The 23,359-nt window shown below is 35.0% G+C and overlaps 1 protein-coding gene across 2 annotated transcripts in view; it reads right to left on the bottom strand.

Annotated features, from left to right (window-relative positions):
• LOC138711691 (alpha-tocopherol transfer protein-like) overlaps window positions 1-23,359 on the bottom strand; it is a 47,063-nt gene that overhangs the window by 9,513 nt on the left and 14,191 nt on the right. For both annotated transcript variants that reach the window (XM_069842821.1, XM_069842822.1), the window contains exons 4-5: window positions 8,468-8,717; window positions 3,309-3,419 (exon numbers count right to left, since the gene is read on the bottom strand). In XM_069842821.1, the coding sequence (XP_069698922.1) occupies window positions 3,309-3,419; window positions 8,468-8,717 (361 nt within the window). The remainder of the gene's footprint in view (window positions 1-3,308; window positions 3,420-8,467; window positions 8,718-23,359) is intronic.

The raw sequence follows: 23,359 nt of genomic DNA, 5'->3' as shown, positions 1-23,359 counted from the left end.
GATACACAATGACGAGTACAGAAATGTCTGTTGAATTAAGGGAAAAGGAGAATCTGTGTATGTATTATGAGCCACTACCTGTACGGCATGATGACGAGATAGATGAAACTACTTCCAGATGTAGAGTGTAGCTGCGAATGTAATCGAATAAGCAGTCGCGGACACTCAATAGGGGTGGTCCTCCAACTTGGGGGTTGGGCGAACAACTAATAACAATTCACCGTAAAGGGAAATATTGTTAGAAAATCCTAAAGTTTACTCCGGGATGCAACTAATTGTTTGGCGTGGTATTAAATTTTTCCGCCTAGCATTCAGGCAACAATTAATTACTTTAAAATTTTGTAAGCAGAGATTCTCTGTATGTAATTAATCTCTTCGTTATCTCCCATTCCTTCTCACTTATTTAAAATTAATTTCTAATTCACTGATTATAGTTAACCTATGATTAGAGATGGCAGATTTCCGAAATCACGATAAAAGCAAAATGTGCCCGAAAGCATATTGGCTGCCTATTCGTTCCCTTTAGATTCAGTGTTCATTGCCAACAAGTTCTATATGATAGAGGATGATTGTGATTGTGTTAGAAGCTGGATCGGAAAAAAAAAAACTCCACTAAGAAAAAGTGGGTGATTATAAAAGTGAGCATTTGTATGCTTACTTACATACAAATGGCTTTTAAGGAACCCGAAGGTTCATTGCCGCCCTCACATAAGCCCGCCATCGGTCCCTATCCTGTGCAAGATTAATCCAGTCTCTATCATCATACCCCACCTCCCTCAAATCCATTTTAATATTATCCTCCCATCTACGTCTCGGCCTCCCTAAAGGTCTTTTTCCCTCCGGTCTCCCAACTAACACTCTAAATGCATTTCTGGATTCGCCCATACGTGCTACATGCCCTGCCCATCTCAAACGTCTGGATTTAATGTTCCTAATTATGTCAGGTGAAGAATACAATGCGTGCAGTTCTGCATTGTGTAACTTTCTCCATTCTCCTGTAACTTCATCCCGCTTAGCCCCAAATATTTTCCTTAGCACCTTATTCTCAAACACCCTGAACCTATTGTCCTCTCTCAGAGTGAGAGTCCAAGTTTCACAACCATGCAGAAGAACCGGTAATATAACTGTTTTATAAATTCTTACTTTCAGATTTTTGGACAGCAGACTGGATGATAAGAGCTTCTCAACCGAATAATAACACGCATTTCCCATATTTATTCTGCGTTTAATTTCCTCCCGAGTGTCATTTATATTTGTTACTGTTGCTCCAAGATATTTGAATTTTTCCACCTCTTCGAAGGATAAATCTCCAATTTTTATATTTCCATTTCTTACAATATTCTGGTCACGAGACATAATCATATAGCCTACTTTGTCTTTTCGGGATTTACTTCCAAACCGATCGCTCTACTTGCTTCAAGCAAAATTTCCGTGTTTTCCCTAATCGTTTGTGTATTTTCTCCTAACATATTCACGTCATCTGCATAGACAAGAAGCTGATGTAACCCGTTCAATTCCAAACCCTGCCTTTTATCCTGAACTTTCCTAATGGCATATTCTAGAGCGAAGTTAAAAAGTAAAGGTGATAGTGCATCTCCCTGCTTTAGCCCGCAGTGAATTGGAAAAGGATCAGATAGAAACTGACCTATACGGACTCTGCTGTATGTTTCACTGAGACACATTTTAATTAATCGAACTAGTTTCTTGGGAATACCAAATTCAATAAGAATATCATATAATACTTCCCTCTTAACCGAGTCATAAGCCTTTTTGAAATCTATGAATAACTGATGTACTGTACCCTTATACTCCCATTTTTTCTCCATTATCTGTCGAATACAAAAAATCTGATCAATAGTCGATCTATTACGCCGAAAACCGCACTGTTGATCCCCAATAATTTCATCTACGTACGGAGTTAATCTTCTCAAAAGAATATTGGACAAAATTTTGTACGACGTCAACAAAAGTGATATTCCTCGAAAGTTACCACAGTTGGTTTTGTCGCCCTTTTTAAAAATAGGTACAATTATGGACTCCTTCCATTGTTCTGGTACAATTTCCTTTTCCCAAATAGCAAGTACAAGTTTATAAATTTCGCTATATAATGCACTCCCACCCTCTGGTATTAATTCTGCTGGAATTTGATCGATACCTGGAGACTTGTACTTTTTCAGATTTTCTATCGCAATTTCGACTTCTGAAAGCGTGGGTTCGGGTATAAATGGCTCAGCAGTTTGTATTTCAATTTCGTCCCGATCATTTCTATTTGGCCTATGTACATTTAGTAGTTGCGCAAAATAGTTTTTCCATCTGTTTAGGATTGATGGAGAGTCTGCAAGCAAGTCACCATTCTCATCCTTGATCACGTTTACCCTTGGCTGATATCCGTTCTTAAATTCCTTTATACCCTTATATAAATCTCGAATGTTTTTATTCTTACTATTTGTTTCTACCTCATTCAGTTTTTCCTTCAAGTAACCTCTCTTTTTATTCCTAAGTATACGACTTGATTCCCGTCTTTCATGCATTTGTATGCTAGTGATTGCAATAGTTGGACGCGAAAATTGTGTAATAAGATGATGGTTTGAAAAAAAAAGACACATCACAGAAACTTAAAAAAAAGAGTAGTAAGCACATACGAGAGGAAGAAAACTTCAATTTAGAAACCACAGAAGAATAACGCGTGGTTGAGCGGCATAGAAAACAAAGCAACGAAACTTTGTGTTGAAAAAAAGAGTATGTTGAAGTCGCAATCTTACTGTGTTAGCTGGTTCATGCATTAGGACATATTTCTTGATATTCACAAATTGATTGCAGTTCTATTTCTTTGCTTACTTACTATTTGCAAGGATTAAAACTGAAAAATGTAGAAAATACAACAGTTCACTACATCAAACCATCTCAACGCTGCAGAATGCTAAATTATAACATTAGAAGTGCTATAAAATGGTAAATTTAATTTGTAATAAGTTGTTAAATCCAACTATCTCTACTTGTGATGAGTTTCCCTTAGATTACGGTTATGATTCAAATTTAATTTACATATAATCATTTGTTAATAAAAATACATGTTGATTTTGACAGACTGAAAACTATGTACTTAATGGGATTTTACAAAGAGCAATCAGTGTTTCCCAATATTAGTGAGATTTAAGAAGTACTTTGCTGTACATTCCAAGGATTAAATATTATAATGCTTAATTGTTTCGTAATTTAATGTAAATTTGGCTTTTACTGGATCTTAGGCGATATATTTATTAAGGAATCGTGATTATAACATCCACGTTTAGTGAGAAAATACGTACCCTTAATCTGAGTTTAGAGCTGTAAACAGATTTTATTATCGCTATGAGGACTTCAGCACATGAAGGCGCATTAATGAAGTGAATAGCTTTTAATCGAGCACTAAAAGCTTTCTGAAAAAAAAAAACACACACACACATTATTAAATGAAGCGCTTTGTACAGGGACATCATTTTATTTATACTTCAATTTTTATTGTACCTGAATTTTGGAACGTACTTCACTCCCACCCCTTCTACTAGTAAACTTCCAATCGTTCACGACACAGAGCCGAGGGCGCGTTAGCGGTACTGAGTTAGTGAGTATAGTACGTTCCAGAAATATGTTCGCGTTTTCCAGTGAGCTTTCAATATTGAATCATATTTTCGCACAGGTACTATCGTCCGTTTACCTACGTCGCATCCCGGTTTCCCCCACCTGCTTCTGCTCGCCCCTCTGTTAAGTCTAGTAGCTGGGCTGTCTTAGCTCTTTTCTGAAAACATTAATTTCTGTTAGGAATTGGACGTCTACGTAATATTATACAAGTGTTTAAAATAACTTAAATAAAAGGGCCTCGTTAAGTAATGAACTGTCACGTGATTCCCCCCCCCCTTTCTACGACCCTGCGACAAAACCACTTGAACGGACAGTAGATAGCATGTCTGAGTAATTTTATCTGTGCGGGTCGGGCAGAAGTGAAGATTAAATTTACAGTACGTAAGGTACTCTTTTATAGAGTAGGTACAGAATTATTTCAACATAAGTTACTCGTACAAAGGACGAAACTGTTAATTGGAATTAGGTACAATAGTCTATAGTGCGATAATATGCACATTAGAACTGAAGCCTGTTTCGAAATGAATAGCCACCATTTTAAAATTGTAACGGTACAATATACACTGCATAATGAATACGTGCGAATGGATAGCTCAATTCGTGAATAAAAACACTAAGTGTTAATACTGTACTGTATTTTGATTAAACAAAAACCTAATGAAAATTATCAGATATTTCCTAGTTTACATATATGGATGAACTACTTTTCTTCTCTCCTATAGCTAGTAAAGTGATTTGTATTTTACGCCAGTATCATCGAACTCCAATTGTGGAAGGGGTAACAAACGGTGTTTCCTGTTTCAATCGTTAATAGAAAGGTATAGCCAGGTTAATATTAAAAATGTTAGTAAAAATAAAATGATGTCACTGTATTTGTTGAGTAAGCAAGCGGTCCCTCTACTAGTAACTGTACCTTTCAGGAATGGTCTTCAACTAATCAATTCATACAGAGATGAACCCATCTTCATACGGCTACATACTATATCCCCAGTCTAGTATATACAGTCGTGAAGCTCAATACGTAGTAAATATGCAAACATTAGATAGTTGCTCACCACTAGGATCGCTAGTATCGCCTATTTACAGGCAATGCAAGATAGACCATCACAGTCTATTGTTTCTAACACCCTCAAAATTCAAGCTTCGTGACTGTATATAGTAGACTGTGCCTGTATCTTTATTAATTTGTTACAGCCTAAACTTCCTTGAAAATGAACAAAGCAGTCACACTAAAATCCTATCACATGATGCATGAACAGTGTTAAATATGTCAACATGAAGCCTATAATCTTTCGTACGTAAGACTTTGAAACATTATACAGGGACATCATTGAATAATTTCGAGGGAAAAATTGTTCCGTAGCCGGGTATCGAAATTATTCAAATCAACTTTACAGCGAGTTATACCTGAAATCTTGATTTGCGTAATACACGTCACTGTTCGTTAACAGAAAACCACAATTTAAGTCACACGGAGTTAGTGTGCACTGGAAGTTGGTTGCTTGACTGTTGTCAACCCACTTTGAGGTCTGTGGATATAGAGGGAAAAATTGGATCGGTGTCGGTTAGAGTTCCCGGGTAGCTCAGTAGTAGAGCGTTGCTACGTCAAACCAAAGGTCCCGGGTTCGATACCCGGCTCCAGAACAATTTTTCCCTCGAAATTATTCAATGATGTCCCTGTATCTGATATCTTATAATTTGCAACATATTTCCTTATATCTAAGTAATATGGAATGTGTGATATTTAACTGAAGTAATGATAATAATAATAATAATAATAATAATAATAATAATAATAATAATAATAATAGAAAATGAGGAAACAAATTGATGGACTAAAAATAAATAAATAAATGAATAAGTTAATAAATAGATGGAAAATCTATAACAGATAATATGAGAATTAAAATATAGAATAAAATACAGTAATCGAATGGTAACAAGTGTACACATACTAAAAAATTAAAATTTAGGATTCATAGATGAAACACGTCGTCTTAAATGTCTGAGATAAATATACTACAATAATGAATTTTTAATTTCATGGAGCCTATAGTTGAACCGCGATATATCGGAACTAATTATAGTCCATGTGTTAAGGAAATTTAATGCGCTATAACTCTATACAAGAATTTAAGTAATGTGATATGTACTGTAATATAAACCAGACACTCACTAGTTCCATAGAACGTGTTATTGTATTCTTTTAGCAATAGTTCATTTCACTGTTTATAAACTATCCTGATTTTACATTGACTTAAAAAAGTCAGTCCGCGTATTGTTTTGTCTTAGCAAGATGGAGGAGACGAACATTGGTTCACTTTGCCTTTCCTATCGAAACATTTAATTATTTGGAAGAGATATCACTTCAGTAACACTTGCAATATTTTCTTTCTCTTGTACATCAGTCTCATCACTGACATCTTCATCGTCATTTTCTCCATTTCCATCCCTATTAAAATTATATTTTCACCTTCTACTGTAATTGTACCTTATAGAATGCCGATTCCCGCGAAAAGTTCCTTTTTTTCTCTCTCTGCTTATTACACGGTCAATTATTTTTGCGATATTACTGCACTTAACGTTTAACACTCAGAAAATGTGACACAGACCACAAATGGACAACTTAACACTCAGAACATGTGACACAGACCAAAACTGAACAACTTAACACTCAGAACATGTGACACAGACCAAAACTGAACAACTTAACACTCAGAACATGTGACACAGACCAAAACTGAACAACTTAACACTCAGAACATGTGACACAGACCAAAACTGAACAACTTAACACTCAGAACATGTCACACAAACTAAAACTCAACAATACTCAGAACATGTGACACAAACTAAAACTGAACAACTTAACAATCAGAAAATGTGGTACAAACTACAACTGAACAACTTAACACTCAGAACATGTGAGGCAGACTAAAACTGAACATCTTAACACTCAGAACATGTGACACAAACCAAAACTGAACAAGTTAACACTCAGAACATGTGACACAGACTAAAACTGAACAACTTAACACTCAGAACATGTGACACAAACCAAAACTGAACAACTTAACACTCAGAACATGTGACACTGTCCAAAACTGAGCAAATTAACACTCAGAACATGAGACACAAACTAAAACTGAACAATTTAACACTCAGAACATGTGACACAAACCAAAACTAAACAACTCATCACTCAGAACATGTGACACAAACCAAAATTGAACAACTTAACACTCAGAACATGTGGCACAAACTAAAGTGAACAACTTAACACTCAGAACATGGGACACAAACCAAAACTGAACAACTTAACACTCAGAACATGTGACACTGTCCAAAACTGAGCAAATTAACACTCAGAACATGTGACACAGACCAAAACTGAACAACTTAACACTGAGAACATTTGACACAGACCAAAACTGAAGAATTTAACACTCAGAACATGTGACACAGACCAAAACTGAACAACTTAACACTCAGAACATGTGACACAGACCAAAACTGAACACTTAACACTCAGAACATGTGACACAGACCAAAACTGAACAACTTAACACTCAGAACATGTGACACAGACCAAAACTGAACAATTTAACACTCTGAACATGTGACACAGACCAAATCTGAACAACTTAACACTCAGAACATATGACACAGACCAAAACTGAACAACTTAACACTCAGAACATGTGACACAGACTAAAACTGAACAACTTAACACTCAGAACATGTGACAGACTACAACTGAACAACTTAACACTCAGAACATGTGACACAAACCAAACCTGAACAACTTAACACTCAGAACATGCGACACAAACCAAAACTGAACAACTTAACACTCAGAACATGCGACACAAACCAAAACTGGACAACTTAACACTCAGAACATGTGACTTAGACTAAAGCTGTCTAAAACTCGGTACAGTATAACATTTACTTTACAAGATTCGGGAAAAATGGAATATAAAAGCATCCATGACATGTTAACGCACAAATCATCTCCCGGTGTGTTTTCGAAATCCCTTGGAATGCAGTTTTACAACCCCGAAGAATAGGTCATAGTCCCCTAAGAGCTGTGCATATATGTGTTAATGCAGCGTGTTATACTGCAGAATCGCTCTTTACAGTGTTATCTTGTACATTGAATTTTTTATACGATTGATTTCCAGTATATGTATTGTATATTTTATGTTTTTACTGGGGGACATCTACTTTCCCCGCGTTAAATACGAATTCGCGGCAAATCTGACTGCGCTATATCGGGCTTTTATTGTACTTTCTCCTGTTTTTATCACCTCCCTACCATTTGTTTCTTTCTTTGTTAACATTTGAAACTGCAAATTATTTACGGTACTATAAAACACCCTTTGCGATCGTCAGTTGTGTACACTAATCCGTCACAGCAGCAACGCTGCGCGGTATTCGGCGGGGAAGAAATGGGTTGAAGAGATGTCATGTGGCGCCCCGTGAGAGAGTAGAATCCGCTCTTGTTGCCCATCCCTGTTCTACAGCATAGATAATCAACTGAGAATGGCGACTCCGTTCAAACTTCTACGTGAAGATAATATTAGCGAAATAGAATTTCAGTATGTCAATAAATTAATACTGTATTTTATTGTATTATAATACTTTTTCTTCTAAATCTTTATATACTTTCTTCTAATCGTGTAATACTCAATTAAATCCCACTCTAAATACGAGTAAATGAAAACCTCTAGTGAGATTACGGTTGATAAAATTACTTTCCTGCCTGCCAACAGTAGTCGAGAATGAGAAATATGGTTGAACTCAGTTTGTAGATTTAAGTGCTGAGAAGATAAAAGCATCTTACCATCAGACCGACTTCGCCTTTCTTGAAACTAGTAAACTTCACTTTACAAGCATGTCCAAGTGTATAATTTTCCATATCAAGTATATATACATCTTTGCGGCAGTAATCTTCGCACATTCTGACGTCTGCTGCCATTAAACACAGTCTAACTAGATCGTCATGCACATAATTAGTTGTATCCTTTGTTAGATATTTAATCAAAATAACTCGGTCCCCTTCAGGTGTTAGCTCTGGCATTGGAAAACAACAACTGTAACAACAGAAATTACATGTTTATTACTAGATAATAATTTCTCCATGATCTCAGTCAGCAATGACATAATCATCACCGCTGTAAATGCCATATAGATCAACACCAACATCACCATAAACTTTAAAGTAAGTTGAAATCAATACAACTATGAAATCTGCATCGGCATGGGGAACTATTAACAATGGAATTCCTCAAGGATCAATATTAGGTCCCCTACTTTTTCTAGTGTTTATAAATGATCTTGCCCCCCTAATAAAAGATGTAGGTCATCCCATATTATTTGCAGATGACACAAGTATAGTAATTACAGCCAATAACTCCAACACATTCCAATCTTCAACAGAGGAAATTCTCTTCAAAATATGTGACTGGTTCTCAGTCAATAAATTAGTATTAAATTGTAGCAAAACTGACATTATTCAATTTAAATCCTGTCCAAATTCAACGTCTCAAATTTCTAGCGCACTAATTAATAATTACATCCCTATTAGAAACAACGAAAACCAAATTTCTTGGCTTAAAAATCGATAATATGTTAAATTGGAAAAATCATATTAAAGAAATTATCCCCTAACTAAATTCAGCTTGTTTTGCTATTAGATCTATGCAAAAGATACTAAATAACAATACCTTAAAACAATATACTTTGCATACTTCCACTCGGTAATGAGTTTTGGAATAATATTCTGGGGAAATTCCACAGATAGTAACAATATATTTCTATTACAAAAAAGAGTAATTAGAATAATAGTAGGTGCCAAATCTACGGAGTCGTGTAGGACTATTTTCAAAAAACTACAAATAATGCCCATGGCTTGTCAGTATATATTTTCATTAATAGTCTTCCTCGTATGTAATCGTGAAAACTTTGTAACTAATTCAACAGTTCATGGCATAAATACACGTCAAAAAAATGACTTTCTTACTCCATCGGCAAGTCTATCATGCTATCAAAAAGGAATGCGCTATATAGCAGTAAAAATTTTTAATAGCCTCCCTACTGATATAAAAAATGAAACTAAAAACATAAAATTATTTAGGGCCAAATTAAAGAAGTACCTAATTTCTCACGCCTTCTATTCTGTAGGTGACTTCATGACATTCAATAACACTTCATGAAATTGATACTAAAACTTTGTGTTGTACTAGTAGACTATATTGTAAACCTCTTCTGTATATATTTCATGTAGACTGTGACTATAAATTAAGACTTTATAATAGTATTAAGTTTTTTGACTTGTTCCATATTCTAGCTGTAAGCATGTATGAATACCATTGAATGTTAATAAATACAATACAATACTCTTGCCATTCTTACCACCGCATCGTAGACGTCATATTAACCACCTGTAGCATTACCAATACCGGCAAAATAACCACTATAACCTTGTCAGCAGAATGGTCGTTCCTGTTTGGTACCACAATATTAAAGTCACCGCCATCATGTTGAATCTATACTAATAATAAATCTGTAGCCAAAATGTTTCTGGTAATTTTCGATTTTCCAAAAATAATTGTTGTTAACATGTGCAGTAACATCATTTTATTTTTACTTCAATTTTTATTGTACCTGACTTTTTGAATGTACTTCACTCCCACCCCTTCTACTAATGAAGTTCAACCGTCTTCCACACAGATCCAAGACCGCATATACTCTCATAGAAGCCTTACGGTCATAGTAAACAGTGCGTTCCAAAAATATATTCTCGTTTTCCAGTGACGAAAGAGCTTTCAATATTGAATCACTTTGGCACAGGTACTGTCGTCCATTTGCCTACGTCGTATCCCGGTTTCCCCCACCAGCTTTCATTCGCCAGCTAGTGGCTGGGCTGTCTTAGCTCTTTTCTGAGAACATTAATTTCTGTTAGGAATTGGACGTCTACGTAATATTATACAACTGTTTAAAATAACTTATATAAAAGAGCCTCGTTAAGTAATTAACTTTCACGTGATTTCCTGCCTTTCCACGACCCTACGACATAACCTCTTGGACGGACAGTATATAGTATGTTTCAGTAAATTTATCTTTTCGGATCGGGCAGAAGTGAAGATTGAATTTAGGCAATCTTTTATCTAATAGATACAGAATTATTTCAACATGAGTTACTAGTACGAAGGACGAAACTGGTAATTGGGATTAGATACAAGTCTATAATGCGATAATATGCACATTAGAACTGAAGCCTGTATCGGAATAAACCCTTTAAAAATGTGTTTAATTATTCATATTATGATTATTTTTCAATTTCACTTCATTCTGTATATTGTACGCTAATGTGCTGTGGACAGTATAATGTTCACTGGATAATGAATACGTCCACATGGACAGCTCAGTTCGTGAGTAAAAACACTCATTGTTAATACTGTACTGTATTTTGATTAAACAAAAACCTAATGAAAATGATCAAACTCAAAAGCGCGATATTTACTAGTTTAAGTAAATGGATGAACTACTTTTCTTCCCTTCTATTCCTAGTAAACTGATTTGTTTGTGTATTATGCCAGTATCATCGAACTTCAGTCGTGGAAGGGGGTAGCAAACGGCGTTGAACCAGAGATATGGCCAGGTTAATATTTAAATTGTTAAAAAAATAAAATGATGTCCCTGTATAATTAACCATCAGGAAACCGAAAATCCCTTTTTTCAAATATTTGTTTGTATGTCTGTCTGTCTATCTGGATGTTTGTTACCTTTTCACGCGATAATGGCGGAACCAATTTATGTGAAAATTGGAATATAAATTAAGTTCGTTGTAGCTTAGATTTTAGGCTATATAGCATTGATAATACTTTATTTAAAAGGGGGGTTATAAGGGGGCCTGAATTAAATAAATCGAAATATCTCGCTTATTATTGTTTTTCATGACAAATATTACATAACAAAATTTTCTTTGAAATCAATATCCGATAAGGTTTATTCTACAAAATTGTGATACGACTGATATATAATGAGACAAATGAGTTTTAAAATTACAATAACAACGCCATCTAAGGCGCTGTACTGAAATAAAACAAATGACTTAGTCTATAAGGGGCCTTGGCCAAAAACAATCGAAAGCTGTTAAACATAGCCTAAGAGAATGTTTCTGTGTTTGTATGAAGTAATATCGGAAACTAATTAATTGTTTAATTATTATTTCACCATTGGAAAGTGTAGTTTCTCTAGATGGACATAATTCTACAATGTTATTACAGTAACTTCTGAAACATATAGCAAGTAATATAAAATATACACATTAAAAATAAATTATATGTCAATCTTCATTAAACTATGGTTGCACGTAATAACAATTAAGAAACATGTTAAAGGAATTGTCATTGCACCAAATGATTGCTCTCTGGACCAAAATGACCGCATTTTAATTACTTAAATACAATTTAAATTAAGTAACATTGAACGCTTTATCCTTCTATCAAACACGAATGTTCCCTGGATCAAATGTCCTATTTTAATTATGTAATTACTTTATATTCATTTCTAACGGGTGCAGCGGAGCGCTCGAATACGGCTAGTACTACAATACAGCCTTGACTAGTATTAGCTCTGTCAAATAACTTCGAGCTACAGTGTGAGGTTCAACACTATTGTGTTAATTAAAAACATAGAGAGAGAGAGAGAGAGAGCGAGAGAGAGAAACTCATCCGGCCTTAATTAAGGATGACCACGAGGATCCGGAAATGAATAGCAAACAAATACAATTAATTAAATATGAATATTGTTTTAAAAATAAAGTGTAGTAATTAAGCAGCATTGATTATCAATTATAAAATAAAATCTTAGAAGATGACTAAATTATACTGATAAAAAAAGATTATATTTAAAATTAGCATATCCTTAATTAAGGCCTTCTGAGTGGTATAAATGAAATTGCATAATCTGCAGGGAATCTTTGAGAATTTGCGAGATGATTTTTTGAATTTCAAAAGATGATATTGATAATTGTTTTAAAAAATGATATGTAAATTTTGGTAAAGAACTCCGAGCACCAAAAAATAAACCTGTCACTGATCAATTGAAGAGAGGGATGTTATACTTGGCACTAAGGTAGGCAATACAAGGTTCATAAATGGCCCTCTTTTCCTGATCAACCTGATGAGCTTGGTTTAGATCTCTCTCCATGCGTATAGTTGGATCTATGATAATAGCCTTTTGTTGTTGCCTGTTTATTGCTATTATATCCGCTCTTCTGTGAGAGTCGTCTTTAGAAATGCAGTGGACCTCTTCATGAACTTCCCAACCCTTGTTCCGAAGAAGACAGGCGATAGCTCCACGGACTCTATGATGCCTGTTGTTACGCAATAACTCTCCTTTCCGACAAAAGCCCAACACGTGGCCAAGAGTTTCTGTCTCGTTGCAGCCAGGTTGACGGCAACGGGTCGTGCTGAAAGCTCTGCCAGGAACGGAGGGCACTGCAGTAAGGTTGCAGGACATCTTGATTGCATTAATATATTCCGAAGACGACAAATTCCTTTTGGTGCTGACCCATGAATTGGCTCTTGGATATTCTTCATAGATGACTACATCTTTCCCCTTATGAGGAAACTGACACCAGGAGTCAAACGATCTCTTTCGCAATTCATCACGTAGATGTATTCCAGTTGTTCGAGGTGTTGTCGTCAGAGCACGAAATGAAATCTTAACACTAACGTTATTATCACTAGAGGTCGGACGTGCAGGCATGAGGAATGTTAAAGATAAGCATACAAAAAGGCGCTAAATCATTTCAAGTAGGCACTAAAAATAGTCACTATAAATGTGAACCAATACTCTAAACATTTATAATGGATTTATAAATTATATATGTCTTTTGTTGGTGTGTTGCATTTTTAACATAATTTATGCTGCTGTGGTGTAAGGTGTTTTAAATTCCATTCCTTTCCACATTTCACCTGTTAAAACAATAAGGTCACTATCCGTCAACTATTATTCCTTAATAATAATGAACTACTCAATATGAAATTTATCTCCATGAAAAAATTACCTGTTCTTAATCCATTTTAACGCATAGATTCTGAAAACAAAGCCTAAAATGCCACATCACGTCACAACTATTATATATTTTATATATCCTAGATGGAAAACGAAGTCCCTGGATATCAGTAGCATAGTAGCGCAATCACCGAGCCGGGCGCCATTGTTATTCCTTTTCAAAACGCTTGGGATAGCATTACAGTAGCGTGCAAATTAATCCGAACACGACATATTTTTACATTTTCTGTCATTGTTGGCATCACAGCTGCTCATACTGCTTTCATTGACATCTGTAGTACGTGTAATTCCATTGTTGAAGGTCTGTCGTTATTGTTTTTATAATGTGTGACATTTTGCCAGTCGTCTTGTACTTATAAGCATTTCAGTTGTGTTGAAGACTTAATACTGTAATCCTGTGTTCATTCTGTCATCTTCACAAATGGATACAACTCCACGAAAACGGTCTAAAATTATAATATTAGCAGAGCATTCTTCTATGACACAGAGGCAAATTGCTGCAGAATGTCACATCGGTTTGGCTACTGTTAATTCGATCATAAAACTATACAGGGAGACTGGATCCATCACACCCCAGAAAATTGGAAACTGTGGCCGGAAAAGGAAGACTTCACCTGCAGATGATCGTTTAATTGTCAGGAAAAGTAAATTAAATCCTACACTAACTGCTGTCGACTTAACCCGCGAGTTAATGGCTACCACTGGGGCGAATATTCACGTCACAACAGTGCGGCGTAGGCTTTTGGAAGCTGGACGAAGGGCTCGTAAGCCTATTAAGAAGCAACTGCTAACCCCTGTTATGTGCAAAAAACGCTTGATTTGGGCAAAATTACATCAACACTGGACAGTGAATGACTGGAAGAATGTACTTTTTTTCCGATGAGTCTCATTTCGAGGTCCACGGCCACCGTGTTTCTTACGTACGGAAAGGATCAGAAAAAGTAACAGCAGCTCATCTCCAACAAGCACCCAAATACCCCCCCCCCAAAGTAATGTTTTGGGTTTGGTTTACATATGAAGGGCCTGAAGCATTAATACCTATCAAGGGAATGATGAATTCTGACAAATATATTCACTTATTGGAAACCAGAATCGTACCCCAGCTGCAAAAATCATTTCCGGATGGCAGAGGTGTGTTCCAACAAGACCTGGCACCATGCCATACGTCTCGAAAAACTACAGAATTCTTCAACAAGAAGAATATTCAGGTACTCCCCTGGCCAGGCAACTCAACCGACATCAACCCCATTCAGAACTTGTGGTCAATTTGTAAAAGAAAAATGCAAAAAATGGATTGTTCTACAAAGGAGAAGATGATTTCTGCCCTCATTGGTGTATGGTTTCGCGATGAAGAAATGAAGAATATTTGTGGGAAATTAGTGGAATCCATGCCAAATCGTCTCGGAGCTGTTATTAGGAACAAGGGAGGACACATAGATTACTGAGGTATGTCTTAGATCCTTTTTTTATCCCGTTTGAGTGTTTTTGCATAAGTAATTACGTTGTTCGGATTAATTTGCTCGCTACTGTATTCAAAGTAAAACTAGGATATTTTTAATCAGAAGGGCAATAACTTCCAAAGGATCTTAATATGTTTTAGAATATCATTGTCAATCAACATATGAATGTATAAAAACTTAATGTAATAATTATTATACCATAATTACACACTTAAGTGTTCAACACACTCCTTCATACACATCACATGTACAGATATTACAGCAACATGAACTTAATAAATTACGATTAACAAATGAAAACAACAATGTTGCAAATAACACAATAATAAATCTGAACATTTCCAACTGCATTTCTCGAGCAAACTATCCGGCTTCCGGGGACACTACACTGAAATTTCTCCAAGTTCCTTAATTTTAAGAGTGCACAATAATGAAATCAATAACTACCAAGTTTATGAAGCTAGATTCACCAAATTTTGATCACTGCTATATCTAATTAATAGCGACAAATGTACAGACTTTCATCCATCTATGTTAAGTGGTTTGCATTTTATTAAAATATTGAATCGCTTTATATAAAGAGTCTCTTGCACTACGATTTATATTATTCTTAGTGATGTTCACTTACTGTATATGTATCCTTACATACATGGGGTCAAAGCTTAATATAGGGTTTTGCTATAAAATTAATCAGTAAATTACTAGAATTTTTTTATTATAAAATTAAATTAAGTTATAAAAAAATTCCCAGTAATTTACCCATTCAATGTGCAGAAAATAAAAAATAATGTAAACTTTGGCGAAAGAGACTTCTTATAATACAGACGTGGACAAATTATTAGACTAAATTAATTATGTGTGCAACGAAGCTGTATTTATCGGTAGAAATAATTAACAAAAATGTATTTTGCACAGTTATAGTGAACAGAAAATTGAGTCTTGAGGTTACTAATATTTTGTGAACACCCCCTTATTCTTTATTAACACGTTGATTTTGTCAGGGATGCTGGAAATCAAAGTTTGACACTTTCTTTGAATATCAGCATCATTTAGCCAGATGTCAGACAGTGCTTAGATGAGTCCATGTTTTGTTGTAAGCCTCTTTTTGTTCACTTTCTTCTTCAGTGTAGATCACGGATTTTAAATTTCGTTCATGTCCGGTCTTCTTGCAGGCCATGGAAGAATGTCTTCTGCAGTATATAATTAAAACACCAGTGATACCAACATAGCCAGAAAAAATATATACTTAACTATTGGAAAAATATACCGGAAGATGTAAACAATCATATTTACAACAACAGAGACTCTGTGATTTATACTGATAGTTGATATGACGAATTATATATGTTTCCAAGAAAACGTTTTAGTCTAATAATTTGTCCACGTCTGTATAAGGGGAGGTTGTAAGCCCTATCCTCGCCATGTTAAATTTAGCAACTTCAGGTACACTTATCTCAGAAACTATTCAATCTACATCTATAAAAATTTGCACACCTGTAGTTGTGATCTTCCTTAACCTACCGACTTTTTCTTAATTTATTAGTTTAAAAATTAGTATTTTACCAATTTTTTTTTCTATATGACCATTTTTAATTAAATTTCTGAACATAAAAAAATAATTAACAGGTATTATTTTCTCACCTAGATTCACAAAAAAAGTCTGTATGCCGGCACATACTGGTAGTATATGTGGTAAAAATTTAATTCAGCTGGGATCAGTGGTTCCTGAGATAGATATACTTGTAGGGTAAAGTATATAGTGATGGGCACTTTAGGCGCATTGCAACACATATTAGGTTGGGAACATCTAATTTACAGAGGTATATTTCTCATTTTTTTTTTCCAACAAAGAACTTAATATATTTGTGACCCTTTTACACAAGAAAGAACTAACAATAATGTGTCTGACTATTTTGAAATTACATCTATATTGAAATAGGAGAAAAACATAGTGATGTGCACTCGAGCTTCTGACTCGTTCACCTAAGAATACAGTGATGGGCACTTCAATATTTTGATACAAAAGTGAGATATTTACTTTCAAATTAACACTAATTTATTTGTTTTCAACTTCTAAGATGCCCTTGCCTCTATTAATTATGAGTCTAAATGTTTTTCTTTCTTACATCAATCTATTAGGCTTAATCACTTTCACTGTCGTCTAATTCTCTCACACATTTCTTGCAAAAGTATACATTCTCATCTTCTGAATCATTATCACTGAATTCGTTTTGAAGACACTTCTTGTGAAATACTTTAAGACATTTTTTTTTGCAGGAAATACCAAAACACTTATTATTTAAACACCCCCGCACTGAAAGCAGCTTATTCGGCTCTTCTGAAGTGTCCTTTCTCTTCTCTAATATGTTTGTACCAATACCGGAACTAGTAGTTGCTTGAACATTTTGGTCATATGAAAGGCTCACAGTTATTAAACTACTGTCTTTTTGATTCTCGTGAGAGCTCAATGTTGACAGTTCAGTAACTTTTCTTCTATGTTTTACACGTTTTGTTGATTCAACACTTCTTTTACTCTTAGCTATTTTCCCTCCATTATTCATCTCCCTTTTCCTTTTTCCCCCTCTTCCTTTTTCCTTTCTTCTTCTGCTTTCTTTTCTTCTTTATTCCTAAAAAGAGCTCTCCATTTCCTCGATGTTAAAACGTATGCCATTCTTTCAGTTTTACGAATGTTTTTTCTTTTTGGAGTTTCAGGCCATATCAAGCAATCCTCCAATATACGGACTTCTGATCGTCTCAATGTTTTCTTTTCTTCATTGCTGAGATTTTTTCTGGTGTCTTTAGTAGATTATCTTCTTGAATACCCATATTAGCACCCACTTCTTCTGTCTGGAAACGTTCGTTACTTGCTATTTCTACTGCATCCACTTGATTTTGACTGCTTAACTGTCTTTCAATTATTTCTTCGTTATCTTCTGGCTGATGTTTTTCTTTATCTGTCACTACTTTCATGCTATCAACCGTTATTTCTTCTGATTCTACAAGTGTACCCTTTCTTTCAAAATATTTTTCATTCTTTTTAGCAAATAGTTCGTATAGTCTAAAGAGAATATAGAACTCTTCACTGTTTTCTTCCTGTTCAATAATGTTTCCAGTATTCTTAAATTTGGACATTCGCTCATCTCCTGCAACTCCACAGAATTCTCTGAAAGTCAAAGATTGGTTAGGCCTATCTTCAACAACTCCTTCAGAATCTCTTACCTGTGAATGTTCAGGTGCACTGTGCTCATTTCCTAAACATTTTGTGAAGTCAATGTTGTTGGGATCCCATGGGAAAAGACCAGCTGCTCGGAAGCCATTTTTGAGTGTGTCAGGTTTTACGCAATTCTTTAGTACTTCATTTAGTACTGGTGCAAAGTCTCGCTTAGAGAGGGCTTGACAAAAATGCTCCCGCCGCCAATTTTAAACCCCTTTCTTTCACTCCTTGATAGGCCGGAAAGCAGCAACATCGGCAGGTTGTAGTATTCTAGTTGCATTAGGGTACAAAGCCACAAGAACTATGTTGAGTTCAATGCATAGCTGACTCAACTGGAGTGTCATGTGGCTTTTGTGCCCATCCACAAATAAGATAACACGCAATTTTATTTTATTTTTGAGAAGAAATTAATGAAAAATATTGCCCACAAATTCATAAAAAAAAAAACTTCAGATTTCATCCATCCAGATTCACTGAAGCCAAATCCCCATTCATCAGGAATTGACTGTGCTATTTCACGTGACAGCCTTTTGTAATTGTACACTATCATTGGGGGGCACATAAATCCAGCAGCTGAAAAGGTGAACATGACTGTAAGGGCTTCTTTATCATTACCCATTATCACTTCATGGACATTCTAAGAACCTCTGAGAGCAAGAACCTTTTGAATTTTAGGGTAAAGTTGGAAATTAGTTTCGTCGCCATTAAAGACCCTTGTTGGATCTTGCAATATGTCAAACATATTTTCCTCTTTTAATACTGATTCAGTGTCAAGAAACCATTTTCTTATATTGTTTTCACTCACATTTGAACTCGCCATCGTCACAACTTCCACTGTTCGCTCTGAAACAACAGGATGCCTTCGGAGAAAAGCTTTATACCATCCTTTTCCAGGCAAATTATTCTTGAAAGGAGTAACTCTATTATTTGAATTCAAGAATTCCTGAACACTTAATTGAATATCTTCTCTTCTTCTAGGGAGACCTTTTCTACCAGAGTTCAGTAACTAATTTACTAACAGCATCTCCTCGTCACCTGAGAGAACAGACTTGGGACCAGATGTAGATTTATCCTGCCCCTTAATGTACTGTTGGAGTGTTGATCTTGGTACACCAAACTTCTCAGCAGATGTTTTAATTCTCTCACCATCTCGAACTGCTGCAACTGCTGACATCAACTGATCTTTAGTGTACTTGATTTTTCCAACATTAGGCATTCTGAGACTGAAAGAAAAATAGGCATAAAATAGAGTTTGACTAACGCTGTAGATCTACACGTCGGACTTTTATTACTATATACATATATGGAAATCATTAAATTTATGACATTGCATTTTTAAAGTTTACTGCAACAGGATCAAGTTGGAGGAAATATTTTTAAATTTAAATCTATCGTTTGGTGATGTCAGTATTTCTGAACTCAATAAAATAAAATAAAAGTTCTCTATATGTTGATTATTTGTTGTCATAGAATGATTGCTGTAGTATGCTTTGGTGGAGAACAAGGTAATGTCTCTGAAGCATTGTTATCATATTACATTTTCTTCCCATGTGACATGTCCTGGCTAAGCAAACTATAATTAGAACGACTTGTTAGAAGTTATACCATGCAATTTATGAATATTTTGTTTTGTCGTGAACCCTTGGCCTACAGCTAATGTTTCACTCCGATAACACAGTGAATTTAATCATTCCATACCTGGTAACCACAAGCAACTCGGAAGATGAAACAAAACTCCTTAGTAAACATATCGCTACGTAATGCTGTCAGTATGAAGTATAGTCAACGTAGGAATTTTCAACTACTGACATCGAAAATAGAGAAAATAAATGTGATTTAAATTAAGATAATAGCCTATATTTAAATTTTTTGTGTATAGTTATGTGAAACGAAATTGATTAGATCAGCACAATCTACTGTGTATTTAGCCTGTGCATTGTATTCCAAAAGTGGAATGAAATTATATAAAGAAAGAGCATATTTATAAGAATGTGCGCTTCTGTTGAAACACAATGCATATGACATTAATGCGTTAATTTTTACCATTAGATATTTAAAATTTTAGCTACTCAAAGAAGTTCGTTTTGGCTACGGAAATTACTCCAGAATCTTCCGACATAAAAGGATTCTAAACATGAAGTAGTCTATGTCAGTGAGTTTTATGTCATTGCACTAGTAATGGGCACTTAGAAATATTTAGTGATGGGCACTGTGCCCATTACTGTTTAGAATAGTTCTAAAACATCCGTTTTATAATATTACAGAGGCGTGAAAATTATTAGAATAATCTTAATTTTAAAGGTTTTTTTAATAGTTCCTTCACAAATATTCATTGAATTGATGAATATTGGTATATAATATTACTATACTGATGTAGGATATATTTACTACTAACAATGCCGGAAATCATTGTTGTACATTAGTATTTTTCTTATTTTACAATTGTTATGGGAATTCAGAAATTATTATATTAAGTTGGCGGAATTGGAAACATAAAAAAATTAATTAAGAAATGCTTTAAACAAATTGTTCTTTGCGTTTACATTGTTGTGAAGGTTCAAATGAACGCATACATCTGTTTTGTGCATATAATTTTTTATGTTTCCAATTCCGCTAACTTAATATAATAATTTCTGAATTCCCATAACAATTATAAAATAAGAAAAATACCAATGTACAACAATGCTTTCCGGCATTACTAGTAGTATAGTATAGTGTAGTATAGTAATATATACCAATATTCATAAATTCAATTAATATTTGTGAAGGAACTATTAAAAAACCTTTAAAATTAAGATTATTCTAATAATTTTCACACCTCTGTATATTCGTAGTAACAAGATCTACAAATATGCATGATGAAGAACTTAAATTATGTAAAATTACAAAAAAACAGAGATGGGTATACTGTGACCATCACTGTGTATCACTTGATTTTAGTACATAGTGGTGGGCATGGACCATTAAAGCGCTACAAGTATAATTTTTGTCGTTATAATCACTTACCTTTACTGAGATACACTGGACGGAGCTAATAATCGAGCTTCGAATACAGCACAAGTAACAACAGAACCTCCAAACACTATTTATGACAACAATGAACTTTAACGAATTATTAATTTTAAGCGACAATAAACATGGGTATGCACATGACCACAATCAATTCGAAAATGAAGCTTCCCACATCCTCTCAGGACACAGGTCATGCGCTAGAATGGTTGCTAACAGTGCTGCCAATCTTATAGAACAAAAAGTAACTACATACTAACCCGCAAATCCTTATTATTACTATAAATAATTTAATGTGTCCATCACTGTAGGGATGTCCATCATAGGCGCCAGTACCCTATGTGTTAAAATCAACATTACAGGAAAATGAGAAAAACGTGAAATAATACTTCAATACAAGCCAGGCTCATACTCTGGCTCAACAGCGTCATCCTCTTCCTCCCTGGACCTCTTCTGATTCCTCTGCACCATCCTGGCTTCCTTGCCTCTGTTTTCATTCTTCATCTTGGCCTTTTTTATTCGCTCATTGCCAATTTCTTGAAAATTTTTTCATTGCATTAACACCAGGGTCTAGACCCAGGCACTGTAGCTTTTTCACACGACCTGAATTCCCTTCATTAAATGTCAAAACTGCATCTAAAACATCCATTCGTAAAGTGTCATATCCAACATGCACAGTTTTTGGCACTCTACACCACACAACACTGTTGAACGACTCGATCGGGTTCTGAGTTTTTCCGTGCAGGCACTTACTCAGTAGTTCTGGATCTGCTAAATTTCTAAATGTAGGCTTTATTGCCTCACCTATATAATAAGGCAGTGAATGTTTATGTGAACACAAATTCACCAGTTGCTGCTGCTCTATTAAATTTACACCAAGAGAATTACCTTTTGGACAGAGTCCATGCTGAGGATCCTCATTGGTCGACACTTTATGGAAAAAAGTTGCCCACACATCCTGCCTCATCTCTTCCAGTTTATTGGCATTCCTGCTAATGGCCATACCATAATAACACTGTAAATTGTCTATTTCCTTCTCTGTCAACCTACCTTTTCCAGAAATAGCCTTACCATCACCTAACTTCTGCCCCCTAAAATCCTTTTGTGCGACATCGTTCGTATTTGCTTGTTTTCCGCACAGAACCAATACGCGGTAAGTGTGAAATACCACATTCAGTATTCCCAACGTAACACACACAACAATTTCCCTCTTCTTACCGCTTAAGCGCGACATTCATTTTACTGCTTTAGGCTTTTAACATATTATTTTTAGAGATGTTTAACATAGTAATAATTATAAATTGGAAACTTACCACTGCAATTTCACCTAAATTGCAATGTTAATTATTGTTTTTAAATATTTGCAAAAATTAAGTAAAGTCTACTACTCCACGAAACTTACTGCATTCCTAATACAAGTAACATTAAGGAAGCCGTGAACAAATCAACGAGATTCCAGATGCCGATGTTATTACTGCAATATGTTATATAAATAATATTGTTGAAATATTAAAATGACAAATAAATCATTACATAACCTTACCGTATGTTTAAGTTCGCATTTATAGACTGGGGGGAAAAAAGACAGACGTATATCACGGCCTACTGGAGTATAGTAAACACAGAAAACATTTTATAGCAAGAAAGATATTTTGGTGTTCCGAAGTTGCCGTCATTAAACAGGAACCAACATGGAGATTTCAATGCAACTAATTAGAAATTCGTCTTTCAGGTATGTAATAAACGATCTTCGCACAAAATAATGTACGATACACGAGCGGTATGTTTGTTTTCATGTTCTCGGAAATTAAAAAAGCTCAACTACGTTTCGCTTCTTCAATCTTTTCCTCGACCATGGAAACGTCAACATACCGCTCTTGTGACATGTTACTATTTCAACTTGCTTAGGCGTGTGCCCATTCTTTTTTGGACATGCCCAACACACTGCAGTTTCTCAACATTTACA

Source organism: Periplaneta americana, chromosome 13, assembly GCF_040183065.1.
Source record: "Periplaneta americana isolate PAMFEO1 chromosome 13, P.americana_PAMFEO1_priV1, whole genome shotgun sequence".
Lineage (NCBI taxonomy): Eukaryota > Metazoa > Arthropoda > Insecta > Blattodea > Blattidae > Periplaneta > Periplaneta americana.
This window is presented reverse-complemented; position numbering and strand designations above follow the sequence as displayed.